The sequence below is a fragment of the Protomyctophum parallelum genome, assembly GCF_964188405.1.
Source record: "Protomyctophum parallelum genome assembly, chromosome: 8".
NCBI lineage: Eukaryota > Metazoa > Chordata > Actinopteri > Myctophiformes > Myctophidae > Protomyctophum > Protomyctophum parallelum.
Window position 1 is genome coordinate 47,153,161 of NC_139703.1, and position 18,347 is coordinate 47,171,507.

The following is an 18,347-nucleotide window of genomic DNA, read 5'->3' on the forward strand; positions in this document are numbered from 1 at the left end:
TGGTCTCTACCGTTTTCAGAAATGTTAAAGGATAAAAGCACAAAAATAAATAAATCACATGTTGATTTATTGAGACTCAAGAAATAAGTACTTGTGACATTGTCAATGGACGTGTTCCAATAATGTTTACCTTTGTTTTTGGTCATTGGCGTGCTTCAACACGAGACTGACTGCATTAGAATATCTCAAGAACAAACGACGAAGTAGGAGAAATTACATAATGTTTAGTGTCTTACTTGCATGAATCAAATTAAAAATAACTATGTACACGAAGTCGCCATCTGAATTAATCTCAAATCCAACATCAAGCCACACAGTAAAATCCTCTTAACTAAAAGTTGCGAAATGAGCACTGAGGATTTTACTAAGCAGCTCTAGAGAGTCTTGTCTGTCTAGGTCTAGGATGTGATCCAGGGATGCTTCAGGCACTGGGCTGCTGTGGCTCGCTTCCCTGGTAGTAGCTCCAGCATTGTCTGGAGGAAAGAGCTAAACTGGACAGCCTGTTCGCGTGGCCACTCGTATTTATCCAGCAGAATCTCACACAAACTCCATGGCTTTAGCTTTGCGATGTGCCGCAATTGTCCTGAAGAAAGTCATAAGCAGATACAGTACGATAAGCTGATGCTATCAAACTTTAGGTAAACTGATTCATGAATTAGAATTGCTCAGAGCCATCAAAGAGCTGTGAGGAATGAGGAAGGAAAGTGCACATTACCTTTACGGTTGAAATATAATTTGGAATTTCTTGCTGAGAGTGCAAATTGGGTTGGAAGGGATCCCAGCAGCTCAATAATGTGGGCAATGTGATCTGGTGAGACACAGATCAAGAGATATGCGAGTACATTTAGTTCAGTTAGAGAGGGAGGAGAACAACAAAGTAGGAAAAGTAGGAAACATAATTTACAAACCTTCCTCTCTGGAGAAGTTGTCCCCCGATTGGGGGTCAAATAGATACTCCCCTGTGGCTAGCTCAAAAGCCTACAAACAATAAACCAGAATGACTCAGTCAGACTCATAATTGCCAGCTGCAGCAAACTCTTGTTTATGAACATCTATAATCAGTTTGTATGTTTGCAGCCTCTGCTCATAGCTTCACGTTGCGGCGTTCAGAGTATGGGGTTTATGCCGTTCAGACTATGGGTTTTATGGGTAAGTGACAGTGAGGATGTTCACTGGGAAGACCTAACACATGCAAAGGAACACACTAGTCTAACCTAAGGGCCGATTCATACTCCTATTTTAGAGCCGAATAAAAGTCGGTTTGGCTCTGTAGAGCCTATAATGTGACGTCATTTGAGGTTCGGGGCGGCGGGTACCGTCCTAAAGTCGGCACTTCGTTGCTACTGAAAATCTCTGACGAGCCGAAATCATTTCGGCACTACAGCGCCGAAACAGCAGTAAAATAGCAGTATGAGAGAGAGATCGTCAATTGTATTCTTATGGACGCTCAGCCAAGCCAGAGAATTCTAACCCTCTAATAATCTAATCCTAACCTAGTCTCCGCAGTAGCGGGCAGGAACTTTACCCCTGCGCACAAATGCATATGTCCATTTGTCAATTAACTAGTACTAGCAGCATGCTCCTCCTTACCATGCAGGCAGTGCTCCAGATGTCAGCAGGTGTGCCATAGTCAGCGCCAATAAGGACCTCCACAGAGCGGTACTGACAAGTCTGGATGTCTTCAGTAAAATGCTTGTGCTAATGGAGAACAGCAACCAATGCACAACATCATCAATTGCAACATCCACAACAAGTCCCAAAATGGGAAATGACTTAAAATGGGAATTCTACTACAAAACATATATATAACGTTTATATATTCACCTGGTCAAGAGTGAATGCCCAAGTCTGTTTATTTTATGTTTATCACATAATTCGTTTTTAACATATATCTTCATTTAGTCACAAGGGCTATGCAAAATGAGAAAATAGTGTTTTCAATGTGGCCTGCTTGAAATGCTCCCCCTGCACCCACAGTACTGCCATACCAGAGCTAGGGCTAATAATTGTTATCAGATCTAGGTCTGATATCAGTTATTACCCTTTGTATCCAATACTCCCCTCGCCCTGGGCTGTATGGGCTTTTGTTGCAACTCTATATATTAGAAAGAAATCTATTGTATGAAATTGTGGCTAGGGCTTGTCCATGCAGAGAACTGCAATCTGGCAGTGAATCGTCCTGGGTGCTGCAGTAATAGTAACAGTGCAAAGCTATAAAGTCAGCTAAAGCCAGTGTGTTTATTAAATTATTTGTTAAGTGTGCTTTAATGCAATATTTAATCACGATAACCTGTAATATAATTGTGCTGCAGTATTGAATTGATGTCACTGGAGTAAAATCTGTGAATGTGAAAACTCCATCACATTATTCCTGTTTTTTTATCTGCTGCCCACACTGTGGCCGTGACATTGTTTGCCGTGTTTAGGCAAAAATAGCGATTGTGACGTAAATATGAATCGGTGCCAGGTAGGTGCTTGCCTGTTAAAGGTATCATCCGAGTTGTAGAAACACCATGACCGGCCGACAGAAAGTAGAATTGATGTGAAATATTGCATCATAAATGTTGTTCCTATATAGACTATAATAGTCATCAAGAAAGCACGTATTAAACATGTATGCTGGGCAATTCTAGTTTGATTTGTCATGCTTTCATAACCAATGTTGAATATTACTTTTAAATTAGCCATCTTAACGTTTTCAAATAGCATAACATTTTGGTAGTAAACAAATCATTATTATGAGCTCAGATACTAAACTGTCACTCACCACCCAGCAGGCATTTCCCAGGTCAGCGATCTTTATGAAGATGTGATCTGCATCCTGAGGATTCAGTAGGTCCACTTGTCCACCCAAGTCTCTTGTGTCTACAATGTACAAAAAGCATCATATTAGTAAATATCTACTTAACATAACCTCCCTAAATATATTGCCCTCAAAGTTAAGCTTTGAGGTTTTTCATGCTTTCATCACATACCCAGCCTTCAATTACCATGTGAGGGGCAAGGCAAGTTTTTTTGTAATAGACATGTGCCCGTTGGGTACCAGCCTACACAGGAACGATGCAAATATGGCACCACCTCCAAAGTCCTCAACAAACTACAACACGTGCAAAACTCCGCTGCCCGCCTGCTCACCAGTACACGCTCCAGAGACCACATTACACCCGTCTTCCACGACCTACACTGGCTTCCCGTCAAACAAAGAATTCACTACAAAATCCTGCTCAGCACCTACAAAGCTCTCAATAACCTGGCTCCCCCCTACCTCTCCGACCTTCTCGAACCATATGTCCCCCCCCCCGCTCCCTCAGGTCCACTGAAGCCAACCTCCTGAAGGTCAAGTACCAAGTACCAAGGCCAAGTACCGCATCTGAGTTGCTCCCTCTCTCCTCTCTTTCAAAACCTCACTCAAAACCCACCTCTTCAGGATAGCTTTCCCCAGCTAAGGTCTCGTTTATTCTTTTATCTTTTTACCCCTGTACTGTTGTTGTATCTGTTATGTTTTGCTTTGGGTTTTTTTCTTAATAAAGTCTGTTCCTAGTGTTCCCATGTAAAGCGCTTTGGGTATTTAGAAAAGCGCTATATAAATTTGAGCTATTATTATTATTATTAAATAGGGAATGCATGCCCCACCCTTTAATGCAATACCCACTATACCTGTTGTCAGGGTACCTGTTGTAACCGTCTGTGCCCATATAGAAAAGTAAACGTCTGTGGAGTGTGTGTCTGTGAAGAGTGCGAACTGAATGTGAGAAGTGGATTGACTAACAAAATGGCAGGTGTGGGAAGTTGCCAAATCAATCTTAGGCTGGGGGTTGGCATGGCAATCAATTGGGCCAGAGCCTTTTGTACAATGGGCATATCAGTCGGCTTGGCAGTTCTGGACAACCTGGCCCGTTAACGGTTAAAACGTTGAAATAAAACAGAAGATAACATTACAGTTTCAGTTCAGGAGAAATGGTTGGGGAAAAGAAACACTCAAAGGCAGTGCAGAAATGTCTTGGCCTATGTTTGAAGGACTTAGAGATGTAGCAGAGGTACAGTTTTCTGGGAGTTTGTTCCAGACTTGTGATGCATAAAAACATCTGCTTCTCCACATTTAGTTACGATTCTAGGTTAAAAAGCAGACCTGTCCCAGATAAAGATGTCTGGATGGTTCATGATGTAGCATAAGCTACACATCATGAACAAATTGAAGGTTGTTCTGATTGACCAAATCACTTATATTATTATATTACACTTTAATTATCATGTTCTGTATTCTCTTCTCGTCTCTAATGTGATTATCAAGTATTTTGAATCATTGTTGATTTTATATTTTTTATACTGCAATCTTTTTATTCTTTAGTATTAATTATTATTAATCTTTTATTATTATTATTTTATCTTTTATTTGTATGCTTTATTATATTACTCTATAGGCCTACTGTGCTAAATCTAAGCAAATCAAGCTCAGAAATCTATTTTCCCATTAACCGTTCAATGCTTTAGTATTTATTTGACATGGAGACAGTATAAAGATCTGAGAACTGGAGTGATATGATCCACTTTCTTGGGGGTGATAAAAGGATCAGGAAGGTGATAAGCTGGGCCTAATTGGTCAGCTGCTGTACTTTCCCATGGCAAAATGACAGTTGACCAATTAGCACATGCCAAAGTGCCACTTGGCATGTGCATGTGGTTAACTGTTAAATCGCTTTAGCAGGAACTTGGCATGTCAAATATACATGGATGATCCAGCGAACATGGTTGCTGCAGATGATTTAGTAAAATCCATAGCTGAAGAGAGGAGTTTATCCGGGTGCCCAAAACATAGGGCAGAAACAAAGAATGCAGCAGTGAGTCACAAAACCGCATTAACGAACTGACATAGGATCCTGTCACAAGTTCACAGCTTCACACTAACCGCCACAATCTTCCAAATACCTCACTTGGTGGATAGAAGAAAATCAGATGCTGACAGGCCCGGACTTTGGGGCAGGCGGGACAGTTCCCCACCTAGGGCGCCAGGTCGGTAGGGACGTTGTGTAGCCCTCAAAAAAATCTCTGGTGGGTGCCCAGGCGCCACCGCCCCCTCCCCATTGAACAAATAAAATAATAATAAATACACTTTGCATGCCTGTTCTGTTCCTCACAACAACAATGTTTTGTTTCATGCTGCAATGCTGGTAGTGCCTGCTTTAAGTGGGGGATGTCATCACACACTTGACTTAACAGGCAACCCCAAAAAAGCTGTGTTGTAGTTTTCCTCCTCCGAGGTAGAAAGCCTGTGACGTGAGTTTATGTTGTAGGTAAATAAATACAGCCTCACTTCCTGGATTTATCTCGTCTTTGATCAAAACAAGCTTTTTTTTAACAGCCCAAACTAAATAAACAACGGATGATCGCATTTCTAAAATGTATTTTCTGGGTGGAATAAAGACATGCGTCCACATGGCTTTGTTTACATTCTGCAAGTATGGATCCCTCGTCTGGTTCGACAAAAGAAAAGAAGGTAAAAACACACTGGAATACGAATACACATGGTGGATAAATGAATACCTGGCTGTCCAGTCCTGGCATGCTGACTTCAACAGTAAAGAGAGATGATACTAAAGGGTATTGAACAGCACTTTTTTGTGCAACTGTACTAGTGTAACTACCATCATGCGTGGTACCTTTTCAATGTTGTTATATTCTGTTATATTCTTAATTTGTTATTCAAATCTCATAAGTTGATTAAAGACTATTACCAGAATAGGTATAGAACCATCCTAAACCATGTCCAGACAAGAGAAAATAAAACAGTAGGCCTACTGTAACCACTTTTATTTTCTCTGATCCTGCTTGTACTAACACATACACACCTTCAGACACTCTTTCATGCACGCACAGTCAGAAATCCTGAAAAAGGATTTCAGGGCCCTATTACACACCCCATTGCCACCGATGAGAGGAAGTGAGCGAAGTCACACGGTCCCCTGGTGGAGAAGATACTGAGGCCGCCGAGAGGTCCATCAATGACAGTCGAGTGGAAGAATTTCACCAATCTCCTCGAATTTACTCCGGGCATGATGGACCTGATAAACGTTGGGAGTCAAGTTGACCCCCCTTACACAGACCCCAAAAATGCTATGCAGTCTACCCATCGTGCCCCCACGACGCCATCGACTGGTGGCCTCCCATTTGTCAAGCCCAGCTCCAAATAGCCTAGAAAATACATTTGATAACTGAAATGAACAGGGTCCAATATGCGTAGCAACACACATGTATGGACCCCATGCTTCTAGAAAGCCTGGTTGAGGTTCACAACATTTCTACTGTTATTTCGAATAGAGTGTTTGAGTGGTTTGAAGAGAGAATGCTGTTTGGTTACTGTACCTCACAGGCATCACAGCCCCCAAAAATGTGATAACAAGCTAAACCTTGCACTGTTTAACATCAGGTCACTAACAAATAAGTCCTCCTCTGTAAATGATATAATCTGTAAAGAGAAGCGATATAATCTTTTTAACAGAGACATGGCTTAGCTCGGATGGAGCTGTTCTCCTAGCTCCAGCCTGTCCCACAAACTATACAGTTTCATTCACTCTGTTCATGAGGCTAATAAAGGAGGTGGACTGGCAATTATTTTTTCAGACACTTTAAAATTCTAGCTCTGACTCTTGGCAGCTTTTCATCCTTTGAATACCATGCAGGCCACAATACTGCAGGGTCAATCCTCTATGCCAATGATTAGCATTTATCGTCCTCCAAAGTGCAGCAAAGCAGTATTTCTAACTGAAATATCAGAACTTTTATCTATCTGTTCCACTAACTATGACAGAACTCTTATCTCAAGTGATCTTAATCTTCACTTGGACAATGCTTCAGATGCTGTGGCTATGGGTTTCTTAGAGTTATTGCACTCCTTTGAGTTTATCCAACATGTTGTTGGGCCTATAGATATATATAAAGGCTAGATGGCTCAAGGCGGAATCTCTGACGTAGTCCACCCGGCGGCCATCTTACTTCGGGGCTACAGTACAGTATGTTCAATGGCAGCTCAAACAAAAACATAACTCGCTCTGGACGGATTTACAAACAGGTTGGTTTATTACAAACGTTGTCAACATGGCTATGATTCAGGACGCTTATCTGCTTAATTTTGTTTTTTTTATATGAACGTCATATAAAAGCATATATGTATGCGGACGTCTTCGACGTTTATAACAAACCAAACCGTTTGAAAATCGGATGAAAATTGAGCTTGTGGTTATTGTGGTTAAGTTGTGGTTATTTAAAAGTACATGCCCAATAGACACAATGTTATGCTGCCCCGAGGTAAGATGGCCGCCACGTAGCAACGTCGCTCTCCATTGGCCAGAGCGCGGGTGAGCCATCTAGCTTTCTTATATATATATCTATGGTTGGGCCTACACATAAACATGGGCACACTCTGGACCTGGTGATTTCTAGAGGTCTGAACATCACTGTGGAAAGGACTATTGAAAGGCCTGAGCTATCAGACCACTATTTGCTGTGTTTTAATATGACTGTCTCTGATCTAGAGAAAAACAACACTGAATATACTATAAAAAAACGTTTTTTTTTTTAGCTCATCTGCGCAGCCAACGAGTTCTCTCGTCATCTGCCCCCCCCCCCCCCCCCCCCCCCCCCCCCGTCCGATACTCCCTCAGTGAATGACATGGTTCAAATTTTTAATCTTAAACTAGAGTCAGCTCTTGACATAGTGGCTCCTATGAAAACAAAAAAGAAACAGAACACCAGAGTAACACCCTGGATAAATGAGCATACACGTACACGTTCACTGAAGCAAGAATGTCGTAGAGCTGAGCGAGCTTGGAGAAAAAACAAACTCACAGTCACTATCCACCTAGAAGCACTGGCTTCCGGTTGTTTTTAGGATTGATTTAAAAAAAAATTACTTGTTTATAAAGCTCTCAATGGTCTCGCACCTTCCTACCTACATGACTGCCTGCCTAAATATGACCCAAACCGCCCCCTAAGGTCTTCCACTGCTGGCCTGCTCGCTTTGCCTAAAAAGCAAACTCCCACTGTACCTTCGACAGGCAGCCTCTGTAGACATTTTTAAAGCACAGCTCAAGACCCACTTCTACACTCTTGCTTTTAATTGATCTTTTAATTTGTATTTCATGTTCTCACTGTATTGCATTACTGCTAGTATTTTTTTATGTTTATGCCTTGCTTTTTTCTTTCTTTCTCCATTGCTCTGTAAAGCACTTTGAGCTGCATTTCATGTCATGAAAGGTGCTATACAAATAAAGTTTTATTATTATTATTATTTATTATTATTATTACTAATCTCGCATTGGGTGCCGAGAGGCATCGAAGTGGCCCTGGATGCTGCATTGTCACCCAGAGATACAAAGAAATTGAGCAATGACATGTGTTTTTCACATAATCCCTATTGCAGATACATAGATATGATTTAATATTTGAGTATTATAGAATAAAAGAAAAACAGGAAGTGACATGAAACTGACCATGTAGAGGGGACGGAGGTTGAATATCTGCAGTCGGATGTAACAATAGTGATCTAGACCCAAGCTCTGGTCGTGGGTGGATGATGCGTTGTTGGCTGCGTTCCATGTGTGGCGCTGAGCCCAGCCCATCTTCCTGCAGCAGGGTCTGCCTCCTTGCAGCATGGCCTGGCCCTGGAGGCTTAGATGAACAGGGGGAGCTAGAGGTATTAGAGGGAGCAGGAACATCATCAGAGAATGACACATGTTGTGCGAGTTTGCGTCTCTGATTGCTGCCAACTACACCCTCCTCTCCTCTTCGTCGACTCTTCTTCCTTGTCAACATGTTCATCTGGATCCTGGAGGCTTTGCCCGTCTATGAGAGGGTTGACAGTTAGTTTTATGGGAAGCTTTATGATGTCACATGGTATGAATCAATCCTTAGCAAATTTCCAAGAATGTTCACTGCAACTTCATGCCTGTTGTTTTTTGGGAGTGCAGTATTAGCATATCACATTTGTTAAGAGTGTCTTTGTTGTAGGACACAGTCATGCAACAACATATAAATTAAGTCTACTGCTGCAAGACAAACATGAATCAGCAACTCAAGGGAATGTCAACAAATGTGCAATTACAGCAATAGTGATGTTGATGATGCACCATGGTTAATCGGTTGACCATTCCTGTAATAAGGTTTGAAGTCAACAGTAAAATCAAGATGCTTAAAATTGAGACACATGTCAAAGAAACGCTGTCTTACCCACACACCCAGTGTCTGGAATACCCCAGTCAACTTCCCCAGCAAGTTGGGCAAAATCTAGAGAAGTCATTATGATAGAAATTATGAAGAAAAAACATATAAAAAAAAGTTCATCCAAACATTACAAAGAGTTTGATAAAAAAAAACATTGAGATAATGGTGATTAGCAGAGCCAATCAGACTGTCGTATACGTTTTTGTTCAGTGTGTTGTAGCTCCACACCTGTTTCTCTCTCGGGCTGTTGTTCCCTGACATTGGTAAGAGGTCATGAAGTCAAGAGTTTATAAGGGGTCAAAAAGAGGCAACAAAATATAAGCACAACAACAATGAAACAAATCTAACACATTTCAATTATGTTGAGCAACATTCACTTAGAAATACTATCCCTCCATCAACCAGTTGAAATTAATTTACATACAGAAGACCAATATTAAAGTGACATGATGCGTTATTGCTGCTGTACTAGAGCATAGCTAACCTGAGGGACCAGTGGGAGCAGGGGGATCTGGGAGTTGCCACAACTTGGTGTCAGCTGCCTGCTCCTGGATATAAACCTCACCCACTCTCAACAGGATGTTCTCCGGCTTGATGTCTGTGTGGATAATCTTGCATTTGGTGTGCAAGTAGTCTAAGCCCTGGAGAACCTGCAGTGTTGAATAGAAACCGAGTTACTGTCTGTTACTACGCTGTATGTCAATGCACAGTAAACCCCCAGTGTTCATTTAACAGTGTTATAATGGACCCAAATGGACACGTAAGTGGGGAGCAGGAAAAGAGGCTTATCCGGTCATTAAAAGCCTGCTTTTGAACAGCGAAAATTGCAGAGTAGAGGATTTAAGACGGCATGGGGTGGGGGGGTCACCTGTCTGACAATGCTCTTGACACAAGGCAGCGGTAGGCCGGTGTAGTTGGACTTGATTATCCACTTCAGCAGCTGGTGGCCAAGTACTTCCAGCACCATGCACACGTCTGGGAAACAGTCAAGTCAAGGACTCCTGTTTGATTGATTGATTGATTGATTGAATACTTTATTGAGGGTATTGATAATTTCTTAACCCTGTCTTCTACCCTGAGCCATCCCAAACTAGCAAAATGTGTTGAGATTACTGTAGGTGGGTCATGGGCTCAAGGCCAAGAAGCAGTAGTATGTTTGTTTAGGGACGTCTAAAGCTTAGTTTTTAGTGACATTGAGATGTTGGAGAACCAGGTTTAACACTTACAGCTGATTTATACTAAAGCTCACAACGTGTCTCAGCATGACACTTTTTGAGCTTGTAGATCTGATATTTTCAGTGCACAACACGTCACACAACTAAGTATGAATCAGGCATTAGACGGAAGTCAACACACAATGCAACAGGCTTGATGATCATCAATAATACTCAAATTAGGAGCAAATGACTTAACTGGTTAACTAAATTAGTTAACTGCAGTCACACACACACACACACACACACACACACACACACACACACACACACACACACACACACACACACACACACACACACACACACACACACACACACACACACACACACACACACACACACACACACACACACACACACACACACAATCTGGTCATCCTTTTTCAAAGGATACGTTCTCCGTTCATTCCAGATATCTTGAAGTCATCAATGAGCTGCACAACCGTTTCCCGGTTAGGATCTTTGGGGTCACTGTCCCTGACCTGATAAACAATATAGAAAGACTGTAAAGTACCAATATCAACCTCCAAACCCCCCATTTATTCTACATGATAATTCCTAAAAATGCTCAACACCTAAGATTATTTACCATAACTTCGCAATTACATTACTAACATTAGCTTTACATCTCTAAAATGTGAATTAATGTAACTATTAGAACTCCAACTCGGGTATTGCATAACCGGGTGGGCCCGGGGCATACATTCCCTTCCGACTTGCATGGTCCCCGAGTGTAGTCGTAACAATGGAAGGAATGACAAAGTGATCACTGATGATGAGCACTGACCTTCTCTAGCTTGAAGTTAATCTAACACAATTATGACTGTAGGATCTTAAAACATATCACACAATATTTTATATTTAGGAAATCATTACGTAATTATATGACTGAACAAATTAGATTGAAATACTAGCATAACATAATTGAATTGCAGATTGAGTAAGGTACGGGGAAATGTAGACAATGACAGCCTCCCTTATAGGGGAAATGTAGACTCACACATTTCAAAAGTTTGATTTCATCTAGTGCCGTTTCTGTGAAGGTTGGCGCACTCTTCACTACCTTCAGTGCCACAAAACGTCTCTTCCTGCACAAAAAACATCATTGTGACAGGCAATTTGTGATTTCAATGCATGTACTATATTACCGTAATATACAAGTGGACCATGCAATAATTATGAAAATACCGCTGCTGATGCTACACTTACTCTATATCCCAGCAGAGCCATACAGTAGAGAAATGGCCCCATCCCAACTTCTTGACCACTTGGTAACGATCAATGAAAATCTCTCCTATTTCCACATGGCAGTACCCACCTTTGGGACGAAGATTATCCCCACATGTCAAAGTGCACGTTTAAACCTGTGAGGTGATATTTGGAATTGCAGCACTGCTTGCCTTACCCACACAGTATTCCGCAGCATTTTCCTGCTGCTCATCATCAGGTGAAAAATGTTCAGGTGTAGAAAGTGGTAGATCAGCAACTGGTGGGTTACAACTGGGTGTGATTGGGGTGAGACATGGTTTGGGACTACCATTTGAGGTAGAAGGAGGGTTACCGTTGGACTTCACACAGATTGGACTACCATTTGAGGTAGAAGGAGGAGGGTTGGACTTCACAGTTGAATTAGGAGTACTTGCTGAACTAAGGGCTGATATTGCAGCAGCATAGGAAGACATATTCTAATCATGTACAGTACTTCTTGCACAACTGAAGAAGGGGGTCCTGATGATGACTGTAATCTCGCTGAAACATGTGAAGGGAAATGTAGTCCTTTTAGTAGGGTAGCAAAATCACGACATTAAACCAAGTAGCATCATAGCCCTCCAAGCAGAACCCAATGGTACTGAAGTTTCTGACATTTTGTTCGACCCAGTCCATGGGGTCCTGTTGCACCACTACCATGCCACCTGGTACACAGCCATTCTTAAACATAAACAACATGTTTAGCCCCTGGCCGCGCTCTGTGGCGACATTATTTCGTGTGAGCGTTTCTGAATATGTTTAGTATAAGTACCCATACATGCCGCTGCGAATATCTCCTGTGGCGCGGAAGCCGTTAAGTATTTTTAATATATGTTTGCCCGAATTGGAAGCTTGGATTAATCTCTTCCTTCCTTGTTTATTGACACCTCATTGTACCGCCTATCTGGCTAGCTAGTGGCGCTATAGCTATGACAGAGCAGATCAGAGGCAGGGACGTAGCCGCACAAGCCAACCGCACACCGGGAGGCGGTACAATAAACGGTAAACAAACAAGAAGAAATAAAGCGACCAAATCGGTCAAACAAAGAAAAAATACTTAACGGCTTCCGCGCCACAGGAGACATTCGCAGCGGGATGTATAGGTACTTAAAGTTCCCGAATTCAGAATAACTCAAGCTAAAAAATGCTGTCACACGCCGCAGATTCAATCTTACGCGTTCTTAATACTTCCGCGTTCTGGAATTTCCATACGAAAATATAGTTCTGACCAGGGACCCAACATAAAACTCATCAAAATTTCAGAAAAGCTTTATGTAGGGTCCCGAAAGGGGCTAGTAGCATCATAAATACAATGGCACTCTCTTCACTATAACTCTGAGATCTCTTAAAATATTACCAGATATAGGCAACCATAATTTCACCATTTGTATAGTATTCCAGCAGGCAGTTTGCTATGATATTTCAAAGGGACCAGTTGATGTGTAGGCCTGAGTTTATTTTTAGCTGTTTGAATGGCATGTAAAAACGTAAATAGCCGCTGAGACCAGTCTTGCACTCTCCCTAGAAGTGGACATGGACAGCCCTACAATGATCAAGCAATGATTGTATTGATGTGCCCCTGACAGTGTCGTCACTGCAGAAGAATATGAAAGGAGCGATTATTTGTAAACAACGTGAAAGACAATTAAAGCTTGGATGTCTTGCGCTTTTATGATATGCTGTTTGTGACATATTTCACTTACTGAAGTTGTAACTGCCTAACTGGCAAAGTTATCTCAGTTTTCGTGTACATGGTAGTATAAACACAACTTGAACAGCGCTGTGGAGTTTGTTAGACGTGCGTCCGTTTTTTTTTTTTTAAAGCCAATGGGCAGATTCAAACAATAAACTTGTACACTATTATATTAGGTCTCGACTTACTTACCCTCGTGTAGGCTACGATATTGAGTCCTGTCCTGACTGAGAGTTGACTCAGCAGGCATTTGACAGCGGAAAACGTCGCAGAGCATTTCTCTCCCCAGCTTGTCCTGTGCGCGTGCGTGAGCGACTGAAAGTAGTAGTACGCGCCGCGGCTGTGATCTCTGTAAAGCTCATGCACTATGCAGTTTCTCATCAACTATTATTCCAAGACAATTACAGACAAACAAGACCTGTACTTTTTTTTAACTCTACCCAATCTACAAACGTTGTTGTGAATAGTACAATTCGCAATCAATCAATCAATCAATCAATCAATCAATTAGAAGTGATTAGGCAAAATAAACTGTTTTTTGAAAGAGCTGAAGAAACGGTGAATATACAATTTTAACCTTTTAACCTATTATTTTCAAGCTCTTTAAAAAACTGTTAATATATTGTTTGAATTATAGGCTACATGATTAATGTGATTAATGTTTAGGTCAATGAAATCTTAAGGTTCTAGTTTAGTGCTTTCAAAGAGTAGGCTATAGGTTTTGGGTTTTGTTGGTAGCTGGTTTTGTTTACAATTCTTATCAAGATTACAGATTAGATTTGTGTAAATTGTTTTGATTGATTGATTGATTGATTGATTGATTGCCCCATCAGTGCTTTCTTCACGGCCCTGTCAAAAGGAGAACACACCAGATCTAACCAATTTACCCATATATGGGCATGTCAATAGGCCTATATAGTGTATGCACATCCAATGACATCAGGGATCTCCATATATGGGCATAACAGGTAGGGGCACAGGTAGACAGGCAGATACAGAGATCTCCTTATAATCTGGCACAAAAGAGACACAGACAGACGGGTATAATGGGTCCTAGTTCTGACAAAGCCCCCGACAGTATATATGACTCAGAGACAAGACATATTGGTTGGATCAGCATTGTGATAGCTCACAAAATAAAATAAAATGTTTAATCCCAAAACGAAGCCCAGGGGAACCCCACAGGTACATTCAGTATTTGTGATTTGAATTTATTCATGTGGACAGAATGGTGCCTCAGGAGAGTGCTATGGCCCTTTAAGCTTTAGTCTCAGTCCACATATATCCCGTGTGAACTGAGTGTGGAGGTCCCCAGGGAGTCCCCAGAACTTCCAGACCCGCAGGAACCGGGCCGTCCAGGGTGCTGGCCCGGTTCCTGCGAGCCGCCCCACGTCCGAAACGGTCGAGAAATGACAGAGTTACTGTGTGGGGGAATTAGTTCATACACAGAACATACACAGTTGTTCTGTGTATGAATTAACTGTGTATGAATTCATTACAGATCAATTTAGATTATTTCAACATGACACTTTATTTAATAAAATGAATGCACCATCTCATACATATAGGGCAGCCCTATTACAGCCTATTGGCCCTCATTTCATAGGCTTAATGTTGAAGGAAAAAAGGAACAAAAGTAGGGACATGAGAAAACAGCTGCAGGCTCTAAAAAGAACAACAATTTATACAATGCATATTGCATACTTTGAAATGGTACCAACTTTCTTGCTGGTTGGAATGAGCTACATATAGCTAAAAAACGTTATAGGTTTCATAAATATACAATATAGTTTGAATAGATTTTCTTCAGAGCTAAATTTATACTATTTGTTTTCAACTTACAGAGTACATTTTATGAAAAATACATTTACTGTAAGACCCCCCCAGTGCACAGCAGTTTGGTCATTGATTTCAGGTTTCACCAGCTGGAAGAACCAATGATGTTGAAAGAATGTAAAAACAACATGTAGTAGAACAGTGGTTCTCAAAGTGGGGTCCAGGGACCCTCAGGGTTCCTTGAGGGGTTTCCAAACGGACCCTTACAGGTCTGTAACTCAAAGTGTACAAATGGTTCCATTTGTACATAGAATGTACATAGAATTTGTAATATAGAATGTGAAACAATGTGTGGTTGAATAATCACTCCATGGTGTGCTACAATTAATCCATCAGTAAAAAATAAAAAAAATAAAACATGTATCATTTGAGACTTAAATATGACATTCACTTCAGTCCAAGACAAAGACAAAGTAAGCTAAATAGACAAAACAAGGCTGAAGAAATATCAATGCTTCATTCGGTTTTCAAACTGACAAAACAAGGCTGAAGAAATATTGACGCATCATTCAGTTTTCACAACAATTAATGTACTACACACTGTTATTTTCAGTATTCTATCCTTGTTCAAAGTTCTTACTATAGATGGTATCCGTGATTCAGAATTATGAAAACTGCTCACAAATTCCAAAATATTTTAACACAGTACAGTGGCTGTTGTGAAAAAGAAAAGGATACAGAGACACAACAACCTAGATGTCAACATCAGACAGGATGGGATGAACTTCTTTTCAATGGTCAGGCATGAGACCTGCTCATACCATCAATCAGTCAGACCTCCGCAGTAGCCCTATTCTATTCACAATTTTCCAATTTAAAACAATTAAATAGTCGTTGCACTTTATACTTCAGGGGATTATGACTACATATCTCCTATTTTGGTTAGTGTATATGGTTAATTATTATTATTATGGCAATGCAATATTAGCTTGAAACTCATTAAAGCAATCTATATATACACATAATCAGTCAGGTGGTAGACTATCAGCAATTCAGCAGTCATTACCAAGACACAGCTACCCTTTCCATATTCAAACTTGTTACCCTGTCTAACCTTCCATGTCCAAATCCTCCCGCTTGGTGACAATTTCCCTGGGCATTATAAGGCTTTAGATGTTCATAAAGTGCTCTGTATGACGCTGACAAATTTAAAACTGGTCTAATTACTATGTCATGTCAGGACAAGACATTTTGACTCCAAACAAGGGGACTTTGCAATAAATGACATCATACCAACTACCCTCATTTTGTGACATCATGACCTGTTTTTATCTTTTGATTGAAGGGTAGGTAAGCTTAAAAAGGCTTAATGCTAGCATCACAAGTGATTAGAAAGCACTTAAATGTTTTAAAACAAAGGTTTAGTTTTTGTTTATTCAAACACGTAGTCGTAGGCACTCCCATCCGCTACTCAAAAACTAACGTTCATGGCCCCTTTTGTATAACAAACATGGAAAATACATCACTGGCAAATTAATGGCAGATGGAGACTAAAACATACAGTATATTTGCGGTCTATATAGTTTAGTTTACAAACACACATTCACTGGCATGTCTAAATAGTTTTTAAATGACATATGAGTTCAAATAACATTTTTGTATATCACAAGACTAATGAGCAATAAATTACCTCTTTTAATATAATTCTTCTTTATATCTCAGAAGATACAAAATAGTAATTTAGAGCTTTATATATTCTGTAAAAAAGTATACCTTGGGAGATTTGTCAGGAAGTAACGAGGGGGAGGTTTTTCTTCTCTTCTGTTTGTTTTTTACAATAATACGATATGGTATATGCAGTTACAGTAGAGCTGTAATGTTATTCGATTTTCCAAGAAGAGTTAGTCATAAATCCAGCATAAATCCTCATAAACGTATTGGGCCTGATTCACTAAGCTGTCTACACCCATATTTTGGGTGTAAAGGAATTTTTCACACTTCCCACGTTAGTAGTCTGATTCAGTAATCTTTTTTTGTCGGTGGATTTTGCGGAGGGCCGCTCTTTCTCAAGGCTGCTCGGATGCTAGCCCTGGAACATGACTGCCATGATAATTATCATGACAGTCATGCAGTAACTTTGCCCTGTTTTTTGCAGTCGCTGCATTTACAAGATTTCCGTATATATAAACATTCAGATTTAAAATATAAAGTACTCACAAAGTGTCCCACGGGTGTTAGTTAGTAGCAGCGCGAGCGATTAGAATTGCTGCGTCCCGCGTTCTTTAATAAAAAGCATTTTTGTCCGAGCTCTCCGGCTACTTTTTTCAAACGGGGTTCGTTTGGGAAATCCACAGTTGCACACCGGGAGCGCACTCGCCTATTAGTCTGTATTGGCAGGGCGGTCAGCGTACCTATATCGAACACACCGAGTGCCACCCTCGTAGTGCCACTACCCGCGTAGTTGAAAGCCAATGGCAAAATAACACCTCGGATAAAAATGCTTTTTATTAAACAACGCGGGATGCAGAAATTCTAATCGCTGGCGCTGCTACTAACTAACACCCGTGGGACACTTTGTGAGTACTTTATATTTGAAATGCGAATGTTTATATATTTTAATTATTTGTAAATGTAGCGTCTGCAAAAACCAGGGTGAAGTTGCGTCATGACTCTCGTATGAATACGAGAGTCATGTTTACAGGGCTACTCGGATGCAGGCTTACATGGGACCTACATGGACAACTAATATGGGAAGTTTGGAAAATTCCATTACACCCAAAATATGTCTGTAAACAGCTTAGTGAATCGGGCCCATTGTATCTATGTTGTTCATAACCAATTAAATCAAGGGAATTCACAGAGGCTTTTCAGAATGTACAGCTACAGTTTATTCATTTCAATCTTCCGTCTCTTCTGAGGTTTCAATGTTTTGTTTTGCTTTTGAGGTCACGTACAGTGTGTGTGTGTGTGTGTGTGTGTGTGTGTGTGTGTGTGTGTGTGTGTGTGTGTGTGTGTGTGTGTGTGTGTGTGTGTGTGCGCGCGTGCGTGCATGCGTGCGTGCGTGCGTGCGTGAGTGCGTGCGTGCGTGCGTGCGTGCGTGCACGCGTGTGTGTTTTTGTTTGTTTGTGTGTGTGCGTGTGTGTGTTCACAAGTGTGTGTGTGCCTGTGTGTGTCTGTCTGTGTGCATGTGATCTGCT

At 41.0% G+C, this 18,347-nt stretch overlaps 2 protein-coding genes across 2 annotated transcripts in view; both read right to left on the reverse strand.

Moving 5' to 3' along the window:
• Nucleotides 1-51: 51 nt before the first annotated feature.
• Nucleotides 52-13,682, reverse strand: LOC310862706 (SRSF protein kinase 3-like). The gene is made up of 15 exons (XM_083770760.1): nucleotides 13,567-13,682; nucleotides 11,839-12,182; nucleotides 11,643-11,751; nucleotides 11,434-11,521; nucleotides 10,828-10,915; nucleotides 10,085-10,191; nucleotides 9,701-9,866; nucleotides 9,445-9,470; nucleotides 9,223-9,279; nucleotides 8,487-8,838; nucleotides 2,768-2,865; nucleotides 1,591-1,698; nucleotides 909-978; nucleotides 716-808; nucleotides 52-583 (listed from the first exon to the last, which is right to left on the reverse strand). The coding sequence occupies exons 2-15, from the start codon at nucleotides 12,113-12,115 to the stop codon at nucleotides 399-401; spliced, it is 1,824 nt and encodes a 607-aa protein (XP_083626886.1). The 5' UTR covers nucleotides 12,116-12,182; nucleotides 13,567-13,682; the 3' UTR covers nucleotides 52-398.
• A 4,642-nt stretch (nucleotides 13,683-18,324) lies between these two features.
• ccdc120b (coiled-coil domain containing 120b) overlaps nucleotides 18,325-18,347 on the reverse strand; it is an 8,782-nt gene continuing 8,759 nt past the window's right edge. The window contains exon 10 of the mRNA XM_083770759.1: nucleotides 18,325-18,347. This exon is cut by the window's right edge and continues 100 nt beyond it. The gene's annotated coding sequence lies outside the window, so the exon portion shown is untranslated.